Source organism: Conger conger, chromosome 1, assembly GCF_963514075.1.
Source record: "Conger conger chromosome 1, fConCon1.1, whole genome shotgun sequence".
Classification (NCBI taxonomy): Eukaryota; Metazoa; Chordata; class Actinopteri; order Anguilliformes; family Congridae; genus Conger; species Conger conger.
In genome coordinates, this window is record NC_083760.1 from 66,014,502 (window position 1) to 66,036,707 (window position 22,206).

Genomic DNA, 22,206 nt, shown 5'->3' on the forward strand with positions numbered 1-22,206 from the left:
GCATGTTTTTACAAATCAAATGCGCAATATATTGCATTTTGAATGAAATTAGAGAGAGCATGAGAGTGGATTAGGTGAGTACGAGGAGGAAGTAGCAGCAAAGGCGATGACCCAAATTGGGTAATCTGGGACAGTGTGTGGGGAGCTTAACCTGCTCAGCACCCCAGGGAGGGATTGAGTCTTCCAGAGAAACTTATTATGAGGGAGCGGGGTGCAAAACACATTGCACACCCTTTAATTTCAGTGGGGCATATGAAATGAGAAGTCACTAACAGTCCTTTAGGTCAATATTACTTCATACCAATGTCCCCATGAATGGTAGTTCTGAGAAACACATGTGAGCATTTCACACATCTACTGCTGGCAGTTCAACTGAGCTCTGAGCATGACCATGCCAGGCCAAAACACCGTTCCAATGTCAGTCCGATACAGTAGTGAGAAATGAAGCAGGGAACAACCCAGTGTTTTCATATATAAATTTAAAAAAAACAGACTTTTTGAAATCTGAATCAATCTTGAAATTTCAATTCAGTTTACGGAGGGCAGCACAAAGGCTCCGTAACTGTTCCCTGTACAGGTCTGGCAAATGTAAAATTCAGAATGTTATTGTAAGACAACAGCACCTCCAAGTGGTATGGTTGTCCCAGAAGTTGGAACAAACTAGCTGACATTGATGAAATGAGAGCAATTGCCTTACCTGCTCTAGAATGAATGCAACAATCACAGCTATTATCATCAGCAATTATTGCTGTCCACTTGGTTTGGGAACCATGTTATTCTGTATCTAGTGACAACTGTGCCATTAACTGAGATGATTATACCTGGACCCAGCAATGTGGCTGGCTAATTCTCCCAGTGAAATACCTTTGATGCACACTACAACAGGACCAAAGAAAGGTTGCTTGCTACCAAAGTATGATTTTGCACACACATAATCGCAGGAGCACAGTATACAGGAATAACAAAATTGCCATTGAGACATTAAAGCCAGTGCAGTTGCTAAAAAAAGTGAGAACCAATCTGAAAGAAGAGTAAAAAAAGGAGAAGATGTGGGAGATGGTGAAATTGCTACAGTGTCATAGTCTCTGTTAACAGCAAGTGACAAGTGTGTTGAAAAACATCCGTTTTGAAAAATGCGGCATACATGGGAGAAGGAAAAGGCTTTGATATTATGAACACCAGGAGAAACTAGAGGAGTACTGAAATCTGCACTTTTTCTGAAACATAAATTGGTCGAACCTTTGAGTGTGAACATAAAGTGGACACCATTTAGATATCTCTGGACAGGTAAGCTTGCTGTTATTTTAAAAAAGCTCCAGGAAGGGGCAGCTGGGTAGTATATGTCATGGAGACACATGCTTGTACTGCACTGATGCTCCTCATGGCCTGAAATATAATATAGTTTATGACAAATAAGAGGACATAGCTGACCATTGGTTTATTATTGAAGCACATCCCTGTAATTGCATTAGACGCATTTTATACCTTTTAACCAATGTAAATGCAAAGCTAAAGGAGAATGTGTCGTATTTAAAGCGATCTGGCTTTCACCAAACACAAGGGAAGTTAGGAAATCACTGCGCATTGCAAAGTACATACTGTAGGCTACCATTCACATTCTCAATTGCCTACATCTGAAAACCTAAACCTGAAAAAATCTTGATATCTAGCTCAAAATTTCAGTAAAGAGTAGGCCTAACGTTACCTTCAGAATAATTCAAAAATCGTAGTTACACTTGGAAAATCAGGATCACCACATACTACTTCAAAGGCAGCTTTTATTTAATGTATTTTTTTAATGAAATATATCTATATGTACGTTACTGAACTAGCTAGTTTGCTAAACCCGTCGTGATTAGTCTTGTAATTCGACAAGCTGCTGCCTTCCAGGGCTCGCTGAGGAAGGAAACAGTAGCGTGGGACACACTCACTGACGGTTGATCGCTAAGCCAATAAAATGACTTTTGTCCTCTCATGAGACCGTGAGCGTTCGTCGTTTAAAAAAGGCGATGACGACAGGTACTAAAACCGTAGTAAAATAAATTACGAAAGCTGCTGCAAGAAGTGGAGTTAAATCAAAACACGTAAGGGACCATGTAAATTAGTGGATTGTTCTTTTGCAGTAGTGGCTGGTAAATTCTCAATAGATCACAAGTAAGAAGTAAATTCTAGCCACCTGGAAACGCAACTCAGTCTGCGGACATGTTGACGATAGTTTCAGTTAGTAACGTTAAATTAGTTAGTGAGCTAACAATTATTAGCTAGGTTTAATGACAGGTGGCTAATTAGCTAACTTTACCAGTATGCCCATACCAAGGAAGCTGTAAATGAAAGGTAAAGTTAATTTTTGCATTAAGATGCCAGCTAATTATCAACAGGCTAAATAATACATCCATATACATCATAATAGCTAACTAGCTAGCTAAATGACACGACTAGTGTTCCAATAGCTCTAGCTAACGTTCAGCAGCAGTTAGTTAACGTTAAATCTGTTTTTCGGCCTCGTGGAAGAGGATATGGAATCAAATTTCAAATCAATTGTTCGGAGGAAATTCAATGATCTTTGCTTAAAAACACTACAAAACAGACTTTTACAAAACAATTCAGCTCAAGGTTTTGAAACAGGTAAGTGGTTGACCTGTTTTACCAGCTCAAGCTATATTTTGAAACAGTTGGTAGCGGGTATTTCAAGCTGGTCATAGGTGGATTTTACACCAGGGGTACCTTTCCAGTGTAGCTGTGACGTAAAATGTTTGTCATGATATAATAAGCCACTGAAGACTGTATTCATGTGGTTGGATTACTCAAAGTTCATGTGAACGGAGTTGATAACGGCACACTGCTTGCTCAAAAATCAGTCATTTATTGGTTGTCACTGACAGTATGACTTCATGCATGAAACCTAACATGATCTTCATGCCAAAGTTAAAAAGTACTGTTGCATTTGACAGTAGCCAATGGTATTTTCCATTCGGTTAATATAGTAGTGTTGTCAGCTCTCATGAGTGACCCATGAAACTTTCTCCATGCTGATAGCTGGCTTTGTTTCATTTCCACCATGCTATATGCTATATTGGAGTTTACTGCGATGTGTCATGTGATTCTGATAAGGACACATGCAGAAAGCCACCATAAAGAAATTGATACAAGTGGACTTTGTTTTGTAAGAAGTATAACATGTCCTATATTGGTATTTCAAATACAGGTCTCTCTCTCTCTCTCTCTCTCTCTCTCTCTCTCTCTCTCTGTATTTAATAATAATAATGTGTGTTGTGTCAAGGTACAAATGAGGCAGGAGAACTGCATGTTATCAAGCCAAAGTTAATCTGAACATGTTCTCACAAGCTTTGCACTGAGAAATATGCAGGGAGAGACCCCTGCCCTCTCATGTAAGGGGTGGAGCCCCAAAGGAGGTGGGGCTTTGAAAGCACCGTCCAGTTAAAAACTTCTCCTAACATTCTGAAATCGTGAGTGGATGACCTGACTCGTCTCAGCTTGATGTTTCTGCTAGTGGACTGTTGCGGTTAGAAAGTCAGGCATGATCCTTCCGCTCTTTTTGGATTACAACCGATTGAAGCTTTGCCGGGGAACCTAAAGCATGCTTCTAAGTTTGCCTACTCCTGATTTATTTTTGTTTCATTTGGTTGAGTGCATCAGTGTGTGGGTTTTGGGTTTTTGTTTCTTTTGTGTGTAGTGGGGTGGTCATTCCTGTTATCTTCAAACACACACACCAGGTAAGTTCCCTTAGTTTGGGAGAGATGTGTTTTGAGTGTGTTATCCTATGTAAAAGCGGTGTTCCTAAATGACAGAAAGCCCCCTGGGCACTTTTCACAGAGATGTAATTAAGTTCAAATGAGCTGCCTAATACTGTAAACGCTGCTGGGTGGTGAGCAAGGGTGGATACACGTGCAGTGTAATGCTATTAAAATGATAAATGCACGGCTTTGCTGTGCGGGCAGTGTACTGTATTTTTATTTGATCACTGACAGTCTGCCTTCACTAGTCACTCGTCACTACACCCTGATGAAGGCATACTGCCGAAACATGTCAGTGATTTTCCATTAAACTTTTTAATCGCATGGAGAGAAGAGTGCAATTCTTTTTTTTTTACACTTTTGATTAATAGACTGCTTTTGTGTGTGTGTGTGTGTGTGTGTGTACTTACTTTTTTTCAGACAGTGAACTTTAACATATTAGCTAATCTAAATTGAGTTTTTAAGAATGAAGTACAGTACAGATCAGATCTGCGACAGGAGAGCAGATTTGGGAATGGTGGCTTAGCTTAGATGACAGTCAGTCCTGTTGTTAATCACTAGCTAACCATTGATTAGTGTGGATAAACTAACTTAGCTTGCAGTTGATCAGGTCTTCAGAGGAAACTACTTGAAGCAAGAGAAACTGGAACACGTGTTGGTAAAAATTTTACACTTTCTAAAAGGGTTGTGTAAGCCTTTCTGACGGGGCATGGTATGATTAATCAGTGGAATTTACAAGCAAGTTCATTCTTGTGGGGCAGAGTTGCAAATGATGACCATTCATCTTAAATACATACATTTGTGAGCCTGAATGCTGTACAATTCAGGATATTACATTATTGCATTACATTATTGGCATTTGGCAGAGCGACGTACAGTTGATTAGACTAAGCAGGAGACAATCCTCCCCTGGAGCAATGCAGGGTTAAGGGCCTTGCTCAAGGGCCCAACAGCTGTGTGGGTCTTATTGTGGCTACACCGGGATTAGAACCACCAACTTTGTGTATGCCAGTCATTTACCTTAACCACTACGCTACTGGCCGCCCTAGGATATATCTGACTGCTTTTATTCAGATATAAAATGAGGATTTATTTAGGCAATCACTTGGGCAATTCATATACATTAGACTGTGTTTTCTATGTAGAGTTATGCTTAACAAATATATCATACATGTATAACTTAGAATGTAAGTAGCTAATATTGCAAATGACAACAATGATTGTACCTCTGATTAAATATAACCTGCATTTGGAAATGTCATTATTTTGATATAATTATATTTAAGAGAAGAGAGGGAGGTTCATCCAGGCTACAGTAAATTTGTGACATGAAAATACTGTAATTTTATCTAAATTGTTTATCTAAATGTTTTTGGCATTTCATTTGATAGACAGTAATTGTATTGGCCAAACAGTGACCTTGGAAGATCTATGAAATAGGCCTAGTTCTAGAATTAAATGGAAGAAATGTAGGCCTAGCCTAATTCTTAAAGTTTTGAGGGGTGTAATGAGCGTCAGGTTGCCGAAGCATTTGTCTTTCTCTCTGTGATTGACCTAGCCTCAGGGCAGGGCTAGGGACATTTTAAATGCCACTGGAGATGTTTGGTTTATTGTGCAAAAATTGAATCCATTTAACCATTAATCGTTGTCTTGTTTAATCATGGGCAGCCATTGGAGGTTATGGTTTACTTGTTATGTTTCTGTGATGAAATTTAGCCTAGCCTACATTAAAATGCCCTTTGAGGATGCCTCAGGGAAGGTGTATGGCCTAAAGGAATTTCTCATTTTAATTAATAGTTTTTTCCAGATGTCCCTCACGTCAATCTCATTTTCAGTTAAAGTGATAGTTCACTTTCTGTATGTTTTTCTATTATTTTAGTTTTTGTATGTTTTAGATCTTTCCAAACAGTTTTATCTGAAAATGTTTTTGATACAAAAATGTAAGTTGACCAGCTGGCATTACAATGATTGATATTGGGTGTTCAGACATTGGGTGTGGTTTAAAGTAAGAGAATATGTTTTTATCCATAAAATGCAGATCATAGAATACGATAATCTTTCCAGAGGTTGCACATGTGAATCTTATATTGTTTGTTCACAAATATAAACATAAATATGTGCTTTATACTGTAAAAAAGGCTAATCATTTCCTGAGTTTATTTTTTATTTAAAAAAAGAAATACATTTTTGGTTTTGGTTTTAAAAACGGGTGAAAATTGGATTATAATAGTGCACATTTCCAGGATATATATTTTATTTTAAACATTGTCCTTTCTTTTAACCATGGCTTTCTTAATGGAACAGTGATGCATGTTCCAGGAGATACGTTGCGCCTTCTATTTGAACGACACATTTAATGACATGCTCTCTTTAAAAATGCAAACACAACAACCAAAAAAAAATCCACAATAGATTTTAATTCCCAAAACATTGCAACGCTGGAGAAACATCAATAAGAAAATAAAGAATTAGGGCAAAAATCGGTTTAATCCAATTTGTCCTTTTCTAAAAATCAGGGAATTTCGGTTCAAATCGGTTAAAACCAACAATGATGAGCCTTGACTGTAAAGGTAGTTCTTTCCATGTCAGTTCTGAAGCAGTGAAAGCTCTTCACTCTCAAGAACCTGTGTAATAATGATGGTTTAGGAAGCTGTGCCACAATGTCCTTTGCATGTGTACTGCACGTGCCACAGGAAATAGTTGCAAAACGAAAATAAGATTACCAATGATTTTTGAAGGATACTATACACGTGTACAACCTCTGTAGGCGTAATGTGCAGCTGCTTTCTGGGGTAATCAAACTATTGATTTGCTTTCCTCCACAAACCCTGAATGCTTTTATCCCAGCCATTGTCAAACCTGTCTTTATTTCTATGGTTTCATATTTCATAAAATATTCTTCATTGCACAAAAAACAGCAGTAAAACTCAGTGTCATAAATGAAAACCAAATATTTAGACAAAATCAGAAAGTGAACTATTCTTTAATGCATGTATCTGGGGGAATGTTTTTCATTGTTTTGCCCATAAATTCATAGTCAGCTATTGAACACCGAATTGCTCTGCAAAAGCCTATCAGCATTATGAAGAACCAGTTTGAAAATGACTGGAAATTTGATATCAGAAAGCCCTCAATTTAAGCCACATACACTATGCTCTATGTCCTCTTGCCTTCAGCTTGTGATGGAAAATCTAAAAATAGGCCAAAAATCCCATTGAGAGTGAAGACCTGCAAAAGGATTTCTTATTTTTAGCCTGTATTTTGTGGGTAAAGCCAGAGTCGGCTGGCAAAAGTCCAGGAGGCTGCAGCTTCAAATTTAAGGAAATGCTTCCTTAATTTCTTTAAGAAAGAAACGTATCCCACGGTGAACAAAGTTGTACAGTTATAGATGCAAACCTTTCCTTCTTCAAATTAAGTAGATGAGTTAGCAATTAGTGGCAATCAGTTGGCAACTGGTCTCATAACCAGGAAGTGGCAAGCTGGTGTTCCAAGCAAACTAAAGCTCTTGTCATCTTGAGCATGGCTCTAAACTAGAATTCATCAGTAAATATTGTAGAAATTGGTAATAGTTATGACAAACTACATTAGTATGTAAATAACCCAGGATGAGGACATCTGCTGCAGGTAGAAATGTAATGTACGGTGAAAATGGGTAATGAGAGCAACTGGTTCATTTTTTAGCACAGATAGAGCATGTGACAGTTCAGAGATTTTTTTAAATGCAGTACATTTTCTGACAGTGAGACTTCAGCTAAACGCCTTGTAAAGGCCCTCTGTGCTTGCTCTCGACTAATCTCAGCATCTGTGTTTCTCCCTCTGTCTCTCCCTCATTGTGGGTGGCTGTAGATGAGTTGGGCGTTCCATGGGGCTCTACAGCGGAGTGCTCGCCTGCCTTTCCTCCCCTCGGCTCCACCCCTTCATCTCCTCCACAGAAATCATGACACGTGTATTAACCCAACGGCCACTGATATGGATTTTCACTCAATCTAACCAACCGTAAAGTGGCAGGCCTCTGACGGAGGACTGTGCCTTGGCCTTTAATGGTGTTGGGAGGAACTCTGATCGCAAGGGAAGCGGAAGATAACCACAGCAGCCGGTGACCGGGAGAGAGAACCCGCGCCATTAATCGTTTTCTTGAATCGGAGCGTTCTCCCCAGCTCCTGCTACATGTCTGTGGCCATGGCTCCCCAGAGCTCTGGCTCAAATCCAGATCTGGTGCCAAACGTGGCGGTCCCTGATAAGGAGCCCAAGAACGGGCAGGAGACCGCGAGCCAGGAAGGGTCAGCGAGTGAGGGTTCAGCTGACCGAATCCCCCTGCGCCTGTGGGTCATGAATGGAGCCGTCATGTTCGGCCGGGAGTTCTGCTATGCCATGGAGACGGCCCTGGTTACGCCAGTGCTGCTGCAGATAGGTAAGGGATAAGATAAATGGTCCCTGTCATGTTAATGTCCCCTAAGCGATTTTCTACAGTTGGCACTAGCACGGTCCAGATTACAGTAGATCCAAGACCGTGGGGCTCATCCCTCACCCCTCTTAACTGAATGAGCGACCCAGCAGTGCGGATTAGCAGTGTTAACCTGCCAGGGGACCAGGGATTGACGTTCCACTTGTAGCTCACAAACTCCAGTGGTTACTGGAGGTATTGCAGTTTATTAAGCCTCTGGTGCCAAACATTTCCCCATTGAAATCCATTAAATACTATTAATTTACCCTAGAGAAATATTTTAGACAGTACTTTTTTCCTGAGCCGCACATAAGTGGATACAGTATACATTTTTTTTTCATTCCTATTCCTCCCTTCATGTTTGGGATGAATGGGTGTGCATGCTCTGGTGCCTGCATAATCAAACATGGCAGCCTATGTGAACTAACTGCATCTATCATAGGGAGGTAAAGCGGAAGTTTCGCTGAATGGTCTTCCAGTATTCTGCTAAGTGGTATTGGCCACAGATTACACAAATGTATCCTATCAAGTTTATAAGTTAGAATCATGGCAGTTAAATTGCACGAGTCGGGACGATAAATGAATACAGATACACTATCTGTGGCATTAGGACGGTCCTATTGTGGAAATGTAGACACTATGAAAGGGAAAGCATTATGGGAGGCTGAGTTTTAGCCTATGTGATCTAAAAATGCAGAACATGACTTTTTACAAACTGAAATCTCATCGTATTCAGTATATAGCTATGTATTTAAACATTAAAAGCATACTTTGAAACCACTGTGTTAGGTAGTTTACTTATATTTAGCTTTCACTGCTCTATTTAATAGGGAGCAGTGTCCCGGAAGTATCGTTCTCGATACGTCCGCTTTACCTCCCTATTGAGCTGCTCCCTTAGGAATCGAAGGAACCGGTAAGTGGAAGCTGTCTCTAGTTCTCATATATGTCGATGTAACCAGCTGTAAAAGCTAGACAGCTAACTAGCTTCGCTGGCTGGCTGGCCGACTGGCTTGCAAGCTATTTGAATTCATCATTACGATTCCTATTGGTTGTTCATGCACTTAATGTCCAGAAATACAAGTAGCTGTGATAACAACTTTCCCCTTCTTAATGGATAGCTTGCAAACTAGTAGTATCTTTCCAAGGTATCTGCTCTCTTTTCTCCATCATTACGTGTCCCAAAGGTATTTTAATTTCTTGAATGTTGAGTGGAATGGCACTGAAGGCTTTCAAAGGGACAACGTTTGTACAAGTTGACTAATATCCCTTGCATTCCTGTGCTTGCATTACGTGGCAATGAAATTATTATCACTCTTAGTATACCAGCTCTAATCTATTTTGAATCACGGGGCATTTTTGCTGCTAAAAAGGAGCTCTTAAGTCTGAGAGGATCTATGAAATTTGAGGTGGCCCGCAACCTAGGGAGTTAGCTGGTATATTTAATAGCATACTCGGGGCATTGTGGTAATTTGCTGAGTTACCTATTTTTACATATACATTTGCTTGTTTTTAATTTTTAATTTTTCTGAATAAAAACCAAGATTGGCAGCATAGATACAGCAGTAGACTGTAAGCACTAGGCAGGCAAGTCTAGTTGGAATGAATGGCCTGTTGTCCTTGGACTTTTGTTTCTTCTGACTATAAAAGCCAAAATGTTTTGCCCCACTCATTGAAAACAGATTTTGGTGACTCAACATTTGGAGTCACTACGTCCTGTGACTGACCTGTATGAACCACTCAACTGACTTTTCTAAGGGGTTGGGAAATAACTTTCCACTTTCGCCACATTGGGAAGTGATTGTGAAATGCTGTGAGAGAACATGTTTATTGTAACTGGGACTGTAGGATTTTGTAAATATCCTTTCTGTTGATTGTATCAAATCAGTTATTCACGACATCGCTTGGGGTTCATGATACCTCACAATCCCATCAAAACATGATTCATTTTCTACAAATGTAACTAATGTAGTGCAGAATCACATAGCAAATTAGTTAAGCTGTAACCCATGGTTGCCCCATCAGAAAGGAAGGCAGAAATGTTAAATATTTGCCACAGCAGCAAGAAGACGGCCATTTCCAGGAATGTTTGCCTCTAGCGCAAAAAGAGAACAATGGAGTCTACAAAGTTTGGTACGTATAGCGGGAATGCTGTAGTCGGCACATTTCTGGCTTCCCGTTTTCCTGTTGTGGAGAATTTAAGCGGGAGGTGAACAGAACGTGATCGGCTGGCTTTCCCACGTGGTTGCTTTTTTGTGTGGAGGGGCCGGCCTGCGCAGGTTTCTTTTGTTTACAGATGTGTGGATTTTGTAGTTTGGCTATAGAGCCATTCGTTTCTACAGATTTCTACTTTATTCAGTACTCTAAGGCATGGCATTGTGTTATAATTATGTAGAGAATACTAGCAGCATTTACATTTAGAATATAATTCTATGACATTGCAGAAGGTTCTGAAAATATGGAAATTTCCAATTTCTAAGTTAAAGTTAATGTTTCTGTGTCCTGTAAGGTTAGAGGGGGCAAAGGTCTGAATATTTGATAGTGCTTGAGTTTTGTTTTATTGCTTATTGCGTGTCATTGCTTGCAGAGGACAGACAAGGTGAATGAATGACAGACATCCTGAGAAACTGTTAGATATTATGGCATGAGCGTGGTACAATGTCCATCTTTTGTTTCCCAAATGGGCTAGCATCACTCACAATATTGTCAGCAACATGGTGCTGTTCACCATAATGTAAAAATAGTAATTCAATACACCATTGCCGAATTAATCCTTGTGGGTAAAAGCAGCATCTGCTATTTCAGGACAAGGGTTGTGTACATAATACATGGAGCTATTGCTTACAGTTACTGACTATGAACCAATGAAGGGGCAATTAAAGTTCCTAGCCATTTTCACACATGCTGTCTAACCCAGCAATGTTCCAGAACGATGCCATTGAGGGGCCATGTGTGAATGAGGGCCAGGGTTGTCATTCCAGAAAATTTGCACTTGCAACTAAAACATCTATGGAATATTCTATTTCAATGCCAGAAGTAAACAGAGCACACACACCTAATAAATGAGGCTAAAGTTCTTCTACTTGTACATGCACATTGAAATATGATATTTCTTCATTGGCAAGTTGCTAGCTTCTCTGGCTAGTAAGCCAGAGTTCACAGAATCATACCTCATGGGCCTCTTCAAACACTTGACTGGCACCACAATGTGTGAATGCTATATGCTGGTAAAATACAGATCTGTGGTTGTGCGAATAAAAAAATCCACTAGATATGCAATGAAGGTAACCTGCCATGGTTCTGTGTTGCATGCTCCTGATAACACATGATGGCTCCACCCACTCTGAAGTTCAAATTTCCACGGAGCGCATGCACTCCTAAGTTGAAAAATGTATCCCAATTCGTAGAAGTACTCCTAAATTATGTTTCCACTGAGCTCACATCAATTTTCAGCAGCAAATGCTCCTAAAATGGGCACACAGTAGAACCCTGATAAAACACCTGGGTTGACTATTCCTGAGCTGAGCTTTTAAACAATGTGTGTGGGGAAACCTGAGGATTGCATGTGTGAAGGAGAGAGCAGGCTTCTTCCCTGGGCGTCTGAGAGGCGGAGCCTTGACCACCCTTCCCCCTTCCCCCCCAGGTCTGCCGGAGCAGTACTACAGCCTGACATGGTTCTTGAGCCCCATCCTGGGCCTGATTTTCACCCCTCTGATTGGCTCAGCCAGTGACCGCTGCACCTTGAAATGGGGCCGGCGTCGGCCCTTTATCCTGGCACTCTGCGTGGGAGTGCTGCTGGGTGTGGCCCTCTTCCTCAATGGTTCTTTAATAGGTGAGTAAGGATATTGGATTTCCATCTGGGACAATGCTGGCTCCAGTCATTGTTTCATTGTTGTGAATTTAAAGACAAATTCCCTCTTAAAACACAGTATGGACAAATTCCTCTTCTTCTTCTAAACATCACCTTAGTATTTAGTAGACATTCTGGAATTATAAATTCACTTCCTACAACTTACAGTCGTCCTTGACGACTGAAATTTTATTTTCTTGGCTTTTCTGATTCGATATCCAAGTATCTTCTAATCTTTCTAATCTAATCAACAGACCTGGCAGCCCTGGTTGCTCAGGTGCATGCTGACTGCCTGTGCCAGTGTAATTTAGCTCTTGGAATGCAGGAGCCACTGACAAGAGGCAGCAAGCATTCTGCCAAACAGATGTAATAGACCGAGTATGTTGAAAGACTGAGATGGCTGAGATTCGGCAATAAAGAAGTTTTTATCAATTGATAACTGAAAATATAACTGCACCATGCCCCCATGATCCCGTCATTATAATCAAATGTGTGTTTTTATTAGCAGTTTGTGTCTTAATTGTATTTTTGATTTGAGTATCATCCACCACAGTTCAGTTCTTGGTAGGATAGCCGACATAAGCCTTTGATATAATTGATTCCAATTGGTGGAATGAACTCCCCGTTCAGGTCAGAACTGTAGAATCTCTTCCCACCTTCAAATGCAAACTGAAGACGCACCTCTTCAAGCAGCACCTCTCCCCGTCCCTCCCTACCTCCCTGTGAACCTTAATGGTTGTCTTTCTGTGATTTACTTTTTTGTGTATCGGTATTTTTAGTTTGGCTAGGTAAGCAGTGTTTGGCTAGTTAAGTTTGGTCACTTTTTGCTTTGTTGTTTGTTTGTTTATTTGTTTGTTTAAAAAAAAATATAGGCCCTGGTCCTTATCTTTGTTGTACAGGTAGCAGTTGAAATTGTACTTCCCTCTAGGGTCTTTCAGCGCACTTGTCCCTGGTTATGGGTATGCACGTTGTTGTACGTCGCTCTGGATAAGAGCGTCTGCCAAATGCCATTAATGTAATGTAATGTAATGCAAAATTGAATGGTAATTATGAATTGTAACATCACATAATGTATTTACCAACCATAAAACCTTTCCAAGGTCACTTTACAGAGACTATGCTTGACATAATGTGCTTACATTGCTGCATATTGGTAGAACTAATTGAGGACTTCTTTGAGCCACAGAAAGATGTTTGGTGCCTCGCTGTGTTTCAGGGCTGACCATTGGGGACGTGCCGGGGAGACAGACTATTGGCATCGTGCTGACGGTGCTGGGCGTGGTGCTGCTGGACTTCTGTGCAGATGCTGCTGAGGGGCCCATCAGGGCCTATCTGCTGGATGTAGCCAGCAACGACGAACAGGACATGGCCCTAAACATCCATGCTTTTGCAGCCGGTATGAGCCTTAAGATTATGATTAAAGTTACTCCTGGTGAATATGCAGTATATGTAAAGTTTTTTGTAAGGAAAGTGATTTCCTTACAAAAAACAGTGATTTGCTCAGCCACTGACTTGCTGACTGATTGTGCTGTAATGCTCTGCATTATATACTGTAGAAGCAAACACTTTAATAAAATCTAATTGAATTTAGCCATTATACTTAGAAACAAAGTAAATACTGGCCATGTGTTAAATCTTAATTGACTCAATGGTTTAAATATTGGTTGGAGCAGTATTACGTACCCATAAATCTGAATTATAGAGGCCATTGGCTTGATCCATCCAATTGAGCCCCAAGGTACATTTTCGAATACCTGAATATGCTGAATTACATTCTTGCAATATGAAGGTAAGTATGAGCATTGAAGGAATGCAGATTGAAATTGAAGCCTTTTTTTTTCTTTTTTTCTGTGCGTGTGTGTGGGTGTGCATGTGTCTGTGTGCGTGTACACGCGTGCACACATTTCCAGGGCTGGGAGGAGCAGTGGGCTACATGCTGGGGGGTCTGGACTGGACTCACACTCTGCTGGGACGGGCCTTCAAATCTCAGGAACAGATCCTCTTCTTCTTCGCCGCCATCCTCTTCATCATCTCCGTGGTGTTGCACCTGTTCAGCATCGACGAGAACAAGTACAACCCCCTGCAGGACGGTCCGGAGGAGGAGGAGGAGGAGACGTGGGCAGCCACGCTGCCCTTCTCCCTGCCCTACTCCATGTACCCCGTGTCCCCGCAGCCCGCCTACGACGGCCCGGCCTGCCTGATGAGGAGCCAGAGCGACTCCATGCTCACCATGACTGACCGCGCCCTGGACCTGAAGCTGGACGAGGGCACGCTCTTCCTGGGCGAGATCGAACCGTCCGTCTTCCAGGACTCCCCGCCCAGCCCGCAGGAGGAGCCGAGCCGGGCCACGCCCGCGCCGTCCGGCAGCGAGTGGCTGCCCCCTCTGCGGCCCGACCCGGACAAAGAGCCCAACGGAGAGCCGAGCACCTCCGGAGCCCACGCCCAGGGCCACGGACCGGACCACGAACCGGACCACGGACCAGACCACGCCCTGCCCCGCGTCCGCCTGGGCTCCAGGCCCTGCAGCGGGGGCCGGCGCCGCCGGCACCACTCCTTCTACAGGCAGGCCTCCTTGGCCTTCACCTGCCACGGCCGCGTGGGCTACCGGCACTGCAGGCGCCGCCGGGCCTACACCGCGGTGCCCATCAAGCCCTCGCGCAGCATGGGCGACCTCTACGACATCCGCAAGCGTCACCACCGGCAGCAGCAGCACCGCCGGCACGCTGAGCACCGCCGGGGCGTCCGCTCCATCGAGGAGGAGGAGGAGGAGGAGGAGGAGGAGAGCGAGGAGGAGGAGACGGAGACCACGGTTCGTCTCCTCTGGCTCTCCATGCTGAAGATGCCCCCCAGGCTCCTGCGTCTGTGCGTCTGCCACCTCCTCACCTGGTTCGCCATCATCTCCCAGGCCGTCTTCTACACCGACTTCATGGGCCAGGTCATCTACAAGGGCGACCCCAAGGTGAGCCAGAAAACTACATCACTGCTCTTTCTACAACCAGTGACAAATGTGTTAGACAGATGAGTGAGCATTTCACAATGAAAAAGTGTTGTTTAACACAACCAGCTGGGTCTTTCATAATTGGGCACAGAGTCTAACAAGGCAAGAATTGTGGCTATGTGGGGCTCGGTTTGCCTGATAGTCAGCACCTGAAATGGACTGAATCTGTGGAATTTCATTGTTAATGCAAATATTTAATCAGTCAATCATGTGGCAGCAACTAGATTCATAAAAGCATGCAGACGTCGTAAAGATGTTCAGCTGTTTTTCAGACCAAATGTCAAAATTGGGAAGAAATATGATCTAAGTGACTTTGACCCTGGAATGATTCACACAGACATCAGTCTCTAGAGTTTGCAGAGAATTGTGTGAAAAACTAAAAAACATCCTGTGAGCAACAGTTCTGCGGGCAGAAAGGCCTTGTTAATGGGAGTGGTCAGAGGAGAAGGTCCAGACTGACAGGAAGGTGACAGTAACACAATTAATCACGCATTAGAACAGTGGTATGCAGAAGAGCATGTAACAGTTCATGTTGTATGATTTCAAATAGCGTTTTTTTTTTTTTTTTCTGAAGATTTAATTAAGATACACAGCAACACAGAGAAGAGTGTTTTTTTTTCACTGGGGGGACATTATTGAGTAAAAAAAAAAAAAACTTATTTAAGTTTTTGTGGATGTTTGTGGATGCCTCTGACAGCCTTTGTGAGAACCTTTGGCTGGTGTAGGGGTCATCATCATCCAGTATTTTATATAATGTAGAAATGAAATTGCCTGCAAATAATATAAAACCGTAAAATCCCTGTAAATAACCACTTAAAATATGTCAATACAATTTAATACAACAACATATGTTTGCTTTTATCATATTTAAGGCTTATATTATATTTTTTTCTAAAAATTCTTTGGGTTTCATTTGAGAAAACTGGTGCTATCAGATGTAAAATATTTATTCCACAAATATCCACCATTTTAATTAGAAACTTTCGTTTTACCATTGGCTTTGTTAATGGAACAATGATAGTGCGCATTCCAGGAGATTGGAAAAGTTGCGCCTGCTATTTCAAGTGTGCATTTAATGACTCAGTGACAAATACAAGAAACAGGCCTAAAGTAAGCCCCTTTTCCATTACATTTGTAGTTAATTAGTGCCTGTATCGCTATAACTTGTAGCAATTTAAGATTCCTCTGAACGGTTCTATTTTTATAAACTATTTTATGATACCATTGCTTTAGCAACGGTTCCTTATTTTATAACATTTGTGGTGACAAAACAAGCACCTCAACTTCTATGCATTTTAGAACTTCACAGACGACACGAATCAGGCTGAAAGTGGTGCTATTTTCACAGCAATGGTCTACAGAACCAAATCCATAATAGATTTTAATTGCAAAAACATTACAAAGGCGGAGAAACATCAATAAGAAAGTAAATAATCCAGGCGAAAATCGGTTTAATTTAAACAAACATGAGCCTTGATCATGTCGCTACCCTGTCGGTAGTTTTCTTCTGGTTTAAAGCATTTAATTGGCCATTTAAAAAAGGTCCCTTTGAGGTGTAAGAAGAGTACTGGATTATGAATGTTTCCCTGCTGATTGACATTCAAATCTGCCTCAGTTCAGTTTGCCTCCCCTCTTGTTGGGCTCTGAGAATATTTGTTCTCAGAACCCGATGACCTTTTGAGGAATTTACTTTCACTCTCACTGTAGGCTGCTGCAAACTCCACTGAACTGCAGAACTACCACAAAGGGGTACAGATGGGCTGCTGGGGACTGGTCATCTATGCGGCTACCGCAGCTGTCTGCTCAGGTCAGTACATATACCCATTCCCAAAAGTAGAGATACACTCAAACATTCCTCCAAGCCTAATACATACTGTAACTTTCTCAGCATGCGAAATTTAAGTACAAATAAACACTGTACCTTTGCCAACCTGAGAAATGTAGGTAGAAATGTGGTAACAATTATGCAGTTGGACTAATTATGTCTATGGTAATTGGTCAGATTTGAAACTTCCATACATGGAAGCTTTCAGGAGACGGACTTTGGCTCCGTTTAAAGGAATTACTGAAGCAAAGCCAGAAGAAGAAAAACTCGGTTTTATTAAGCAAACATACTGTGAGACTTCAGACCATGGCCCCTTTAATACCATCTAGTGGTAAAATGTGGTTCATATGAAGATGAAGTATTGGAGTATCACTCATGATTTCTCCTAACCAGCTCCTTTTGATTGCAGCTTTACTCCAGAAGTACCTGGACCATTTTGACCTGAGCATCAAGATCATCTACATGCTGGGAACGCTTGGCTTCACGGTGGGCACAGCGGTGATGGCCATCTTCCCCAATGTCTATGTCACCATGGCCATGATCAGCACCATGGGGGTCATATCCATGAGCATCTCCTACTGTCCCTACGCCCTGCTGGGCCAGTACCATGACATCCCTCAGGTACAGCTCCACACTGCCTGCCCAGACCTTCCACAGCAGGACTGTGCACTGCACTCGTATGCATCACTGTAGACGGCAAACTGGATGTCATTATTGTGGCTGAGTGCACTCATTTGATTAAGACGGCAAAGAACTCCATCAATGGCTACAGCAGATGGCACTTGCTGTTCAAGTTTTAAATGATTGTACTTTGTACTATTCTAGTAAACGGAATTCCAAATAGGATGGGACACAACATAACAAAACAACATTAAATGGATATAGAAAACGTCTGTGTAACATTTAGATGGTGACTTGCACTGAGATTACTTATATTTGCGTATTTTTGAAAGTTTTGCCAATATAGCAAACAAATCTACAGTCGTGGGAGAGCTGGTTAATTTATTTACAAACAAAATGTGATGGTGGGAAATGTAGGGTACCAAAAGTGGGGTGAGCAGAACTTGAGCAGCTGGTCTGCAAAACGAATTTAAAATGCAATGGAGCCCTGTTAGAATGGATTTACATCGTAAGACTGTTCATTTTGTGTAAAACCTGATTATTCTATAATGTGATGGAAGGTTTGATTAATGCATTGATTACACGATTTACTTTTTTGCAGTATATCAACCACAGTCCTGGTAACTCCAGGCGGGGATTTGGCATTGACTGCGCCATCCTCACCTGCCAGGTGTATATCTCCCAGATCCTGGTAGCGTCAGCACTGGGAGCGGTGGTGGATGCGGTGGGCTCTGTGAGGGTCATTCCCATGGTGGCCTCTGGGGGCGCCTTCCTTGGGTTCCTCACATCCACCTTCCTGGTCATCTACCCCAAAGCGACGGATGACAAGGAGGAAGAGGATGACAAGGTGGACGGCAAAGACCAGCAGGGCTAGTACCTGGTGCTGGTGGAACCAGGAAACTTGCCACATGGGACCATCTCTCTTCCCTGGGTTGTTTAATGAGGGTGCTACCACCTGCAGCCAGGGCAGTGTGAGTCTTTCCTATGAGTGGACAACAGGGGGAGTGCTAGGCTTTGCTGTGACTACACTGAGTATAGACCAAAGAGTGACTATGGCAATGGAAGGAGATTCCTACCCGTGCTGTATAGAGAGAGCAGCAGTGCTCTTAACAGCCTCTGGGGGGAGGTTATTTCAGTAGCCACAGGGGAAAAGGTAAAACATGTATTCTCTCTTTAAACCTTGCACTTCACCTCCAATTACCCAGCTCTTCCTGAAAGTGAGGGGACACAAATCCATATTCATACGCCTACGCAGTATCTAATTAGGTGAGTTCAAGAATGAGACGCATGTTTTAGAGGGAGACTATTTCCAATTTGAAGCTGTCAGAATATGGTGTGCCAGCTGATTTAACAAAAATTGAGAAACACAGCAGCTCATACAGTGTAAATTGCTCTGTAGTCCCAAAGAGCGTCACCCGGCAATGTGAACAATGCAGAATTTAATTTCAGAAATGTTGCATATTCACATATAGCAGAGATATTGTTTCTACTATATCAAACACCTTACCCCATAAAACATGGCTTCACACAGGGTTCTGGTTCAATTGTTACTGTTCTTTTGGTTCTGTTTGGTTGTATACTCAATTTCAAGTCCCGGTGCAGGTATATATAAATAAGAATAAATACGATGAAATTCAATAGGGGAAAGTATGAGGACGGGAAGTTCAGTGATACACATTCCATTTTCCTCTGTTTACATTTACACCAGCCGAAGAGATTTATTCAACTAATGCAAGTTTAGACCTGAGAGGGAAGGGCAGCCATGATGAGTTGAGCCATGATGATGCCTTAGTGATTGGTTTCAGTTAGCAGTTGACACTCCAGCAACCCATATCCCCATGACAAATGGTCCATAACATTCAGCATGGATGAATGGCGTGTTTCTAAAACATGCTGTATATTCTGATTGATAAACCATAAGCTTATGGTAGAATAGAAGAGACCCTTTACCCTTGGGTACTACAGAAAAGAGATCATATTTTCTGCAAATATCCAAAGTATCTAAAGAACTAAACTATCCTAAAGAACAAACTACATACTATTGCGAGGACAAACTAAATTCTGGGATAGGTACTATATGTGAATGTGTGTACAGCTAAACTGTAGCAGTGTATATAGTTGTGAAAATGTAAATTTTGGAAATCATTAAGTTAAACAAAGATTTACATTTCTGACTGATGCTTATTTATGAAACATGGGTGGTGTGGTTTTTGTTAATTTCAGTTAATATAACAATTAATACATATTTGTTTAAAAGTATTTTAAACACATATTTGTCTTTTTTGAATACTTGAAGTGCAATTGTGTAAATCATAAAGTTTATGATTTAACTTTTACTTTGGGATTTTAAGACAGATAAGAGAAATTGCATTGCCATACAGTTGTAAAATAGGTAAAGTAGCAGTGCATGACTTGGCACCCAAAGAGTGTCTTGGTTTTAATCAAATTCATTTGTCAATTGACTTGAATTGAGGGGTTGGACAAAGGTCCTTGTCCATATATTGTAAACACTGGAGGTGCAGATGCCGTCATTTGCGTGATTTTGACCTCAGGACTTTTTCTTTTGTTTGTTTTCTGTACCAAGTAACGACATTTTGAATGCAAGTGAAGAGATGGGTATGTGCCCCAATCTTACCTCATGTGTTAATGTTCTGTTTTGTTCACCAGTTATATTTGAATAAAATAAGTAATCTTAATTTGATGTAATTTAACAGTTACTTAATTTTTTTGGAATTTTGCAGATGTTGAAATTTGTATTTTCTTTTTTTACCACAAGTACTATCTTTGTAAATAAAGGCCTTTCATGTTGTACTGTGGAAAGAGCAGTATTGACTGACCCTCTTAAGAGGAATCTCAGGAGCCACAATACTCCTGAACTCTATCTGCTGCATCTTGTTTGTTGATGTTTTTGTTGTTCTTTTTTTCTTGGATGACATGCCCTTAAATAAAAAACTTTCAGTTTGACTGGCAAAGTATGGTTTGGTGTAAGGTCTGGCCCTGCAATAAGTATAGCTGGTTCAGTCTATTCACAGCATTCACATCCCAATATAAGATCAGTTTCACTGGGAAGTCTATACTTGCCTCTAAAATCTGTATCAATATAATATAGCAGTCAAATACTGTTAAGATAAATTTGGTGGTAAAACTATTTAAAATAATTATAATGGAATCGATGGGTAATGATTTTCAAATGTTATTTATTTTATGTTACGTACACATTATTTTGCAAGCTTTTTTTGTAAAACCTATCCCTTCTGTATTTTGTATTACCTGAAGGACATTAATCCAGTCCCACTCCTAAAATGGGAAATATTCTTGAATCTGGTAGTCTTCATTTGTTCCACTGAGACAGTAATTGGGGGCATGAAGGTATTTACCGGAGTTATATGTAAAGTTTAATCTTAAATCATTTGTTGTGTTTGTATCTTTTTATTCAAGCTTTGCATGAATTTGTATTTTCAGACCAGTGCCCTGAATCCACATTGGAAGCCAGACAATGGATATTTTCATCAATCTGTATTTTTGGTTTCCATCAACATCAATCTGTATTCCATTTGTTGCATCAAACCCGATTTGGTTTTGTTGATTTAGCCACCAGAGGGCAGGAGAGACTTATTTCAGTGGTGGTTGACTAAAACACTTTAAAGTAACTAACCTGAACTGCTCCCTTGGTATAATACAATTTGATGAAAGAAAAGACAGTACACGTATTCCAAAACTAAAAGAACTTAAAGGAGACACTCTTCTTTTACTTCTTTAAAAATGTCAAATAATAGTTTTTTGCTTTTCTTTTGTTGCAAGAATGGGCTGTATTGCCAGAAAACAGTACTGGTTCATGTGTTTTAGCATGAGAAATCAATGTGGGCAACTAAAAAAAATCTTAGCAGAGGTTACTTGTTACAAGTCAAGTTGTTGCACATGGCCCAGTGACTCAAGTAAGTATGCAGAATATGTACAGTATGCATTACCAAGGCCAAATTCCAGGTGGTTTCAGTTTATTGGTCAGGGCTGTACAATTACAGTTAGTGATGTGATATTCCCCCAGGCTAGCAGCAGTCTTACTGTGGGGTGAGCACTGTTATTATTACTAATTATTTGTTTAGCATATCATTTTATCCAGGGTGGCTCACATAGCTTGTATTTCACACCGTATCTCTTTATACAGCTGGATTTAAGCTTAACCCCATAAGTATCACCCCTTTTCTTGACACAAGCTTAAAACTTGACTTACCAAAAAATAAAATAGTTACTATTCTTGAACCCTTTTGACTACAGACATAATCCTGGTCTCATCTGAAAGGATTTGTTTTCCAACTTACAGAAGCTCAAACACAGTGAAAGTGGAACCTTTTTTTCTCACTGAAAAGATTTTTTGACTAGTTTTTTGACTAGATACAGATTATTGTGGCTGTGGCTGGTGCACGTAGAATGCTACACAATGGAACCACAGCCACAACACTGGACAAATCCCCTTTCAGATGTCCCCCTTACCCCCGCCTGTCACCCTACCTATCCATCTCAGACAGCAACAGGCCAAAAAGCCCCATAAATAGGTATATGTTTAAGGGTTAAGGGTACAGCAACAACAGATTACAAGTTAATTTAGTATAATACCACTGCCATTGAATTTATAGCACTGTAGCTTACATGCAAGTTGTGTGAGTAAAGCTAGATATTGGACAGTTTAAGGGGAGACACTACAGATGAATAGGATTT

At 41.1% G+C, this 22,206-nt stretch overlaps 1 protein-coding gene across 2 annotated transcripts; it reads left to right on the top strand.

Moving 5' to 3' along the window:
• The first annotated feature begins 1,138 nt into the window (after positions 1-1,138).
• On the top strand, positions 1,139-20,462 carry LOC133110377 (solute carrier family 45 member 4-like). 2 transcript variants are annotated; one of them, XM_061220441.1, is made up of 8 exons: positions 1,139-1,287; positions 7,602-8,166; positions 11,840-12,028; positions 13,263-13,442; positions 13,957-15,005; positions 16,752-16,851; positions 17,279-17,490; positions 18,092-20,462. In XM_061220441.1, the coding sequence occupies exons 2-8, from the start codon at positions 7,923-7,925 to the stop codon at positions 18,362-18,364; spliced, it is 2,247 nt and encodes a 748-aa protein (XP_061076425.1). In that variant the 5' UTR covers positions 1,139-1,287; positions 7,602-7,922; the 3' UTR covers positions 18,365-20,462. The 2 variants fall into 2 exon arrangements, with proteins under 2 accessions (XP_061076425.1, XP_061076433.1); XM_061220449.1 differs by lacking the exon at positions 1,139-1,287 and adding an exon at positions 3,486-3,734.
• The last annotated feature ends 1,744 nt before the right edge of the window (positions 20,463-22,206 follow it).

Coding starts and splice junctions, on each gene's coding strand:
- LOC133110377 (XM_061220441.1), top strand. CDS start 7,923: ATGTCTGTGGCCATGGCTCCCCAGAGCTCTGGCTCAAATCCAGATCTG. Junction 8,167..11,839: donor GCCAGTGCTGCTGCAGATAG/GTAAGGGATAAG, acceptor CTTCCCCCCCAG/GTCTGCCGGAGCAGTACTAC. Junction 17,491..18,091: donor AGTACCATGACATCCCTCAG/GTACAGCTCCAC, acceptor ACTTTTTTGCAG/TATATCAACCACAGTCCTGG.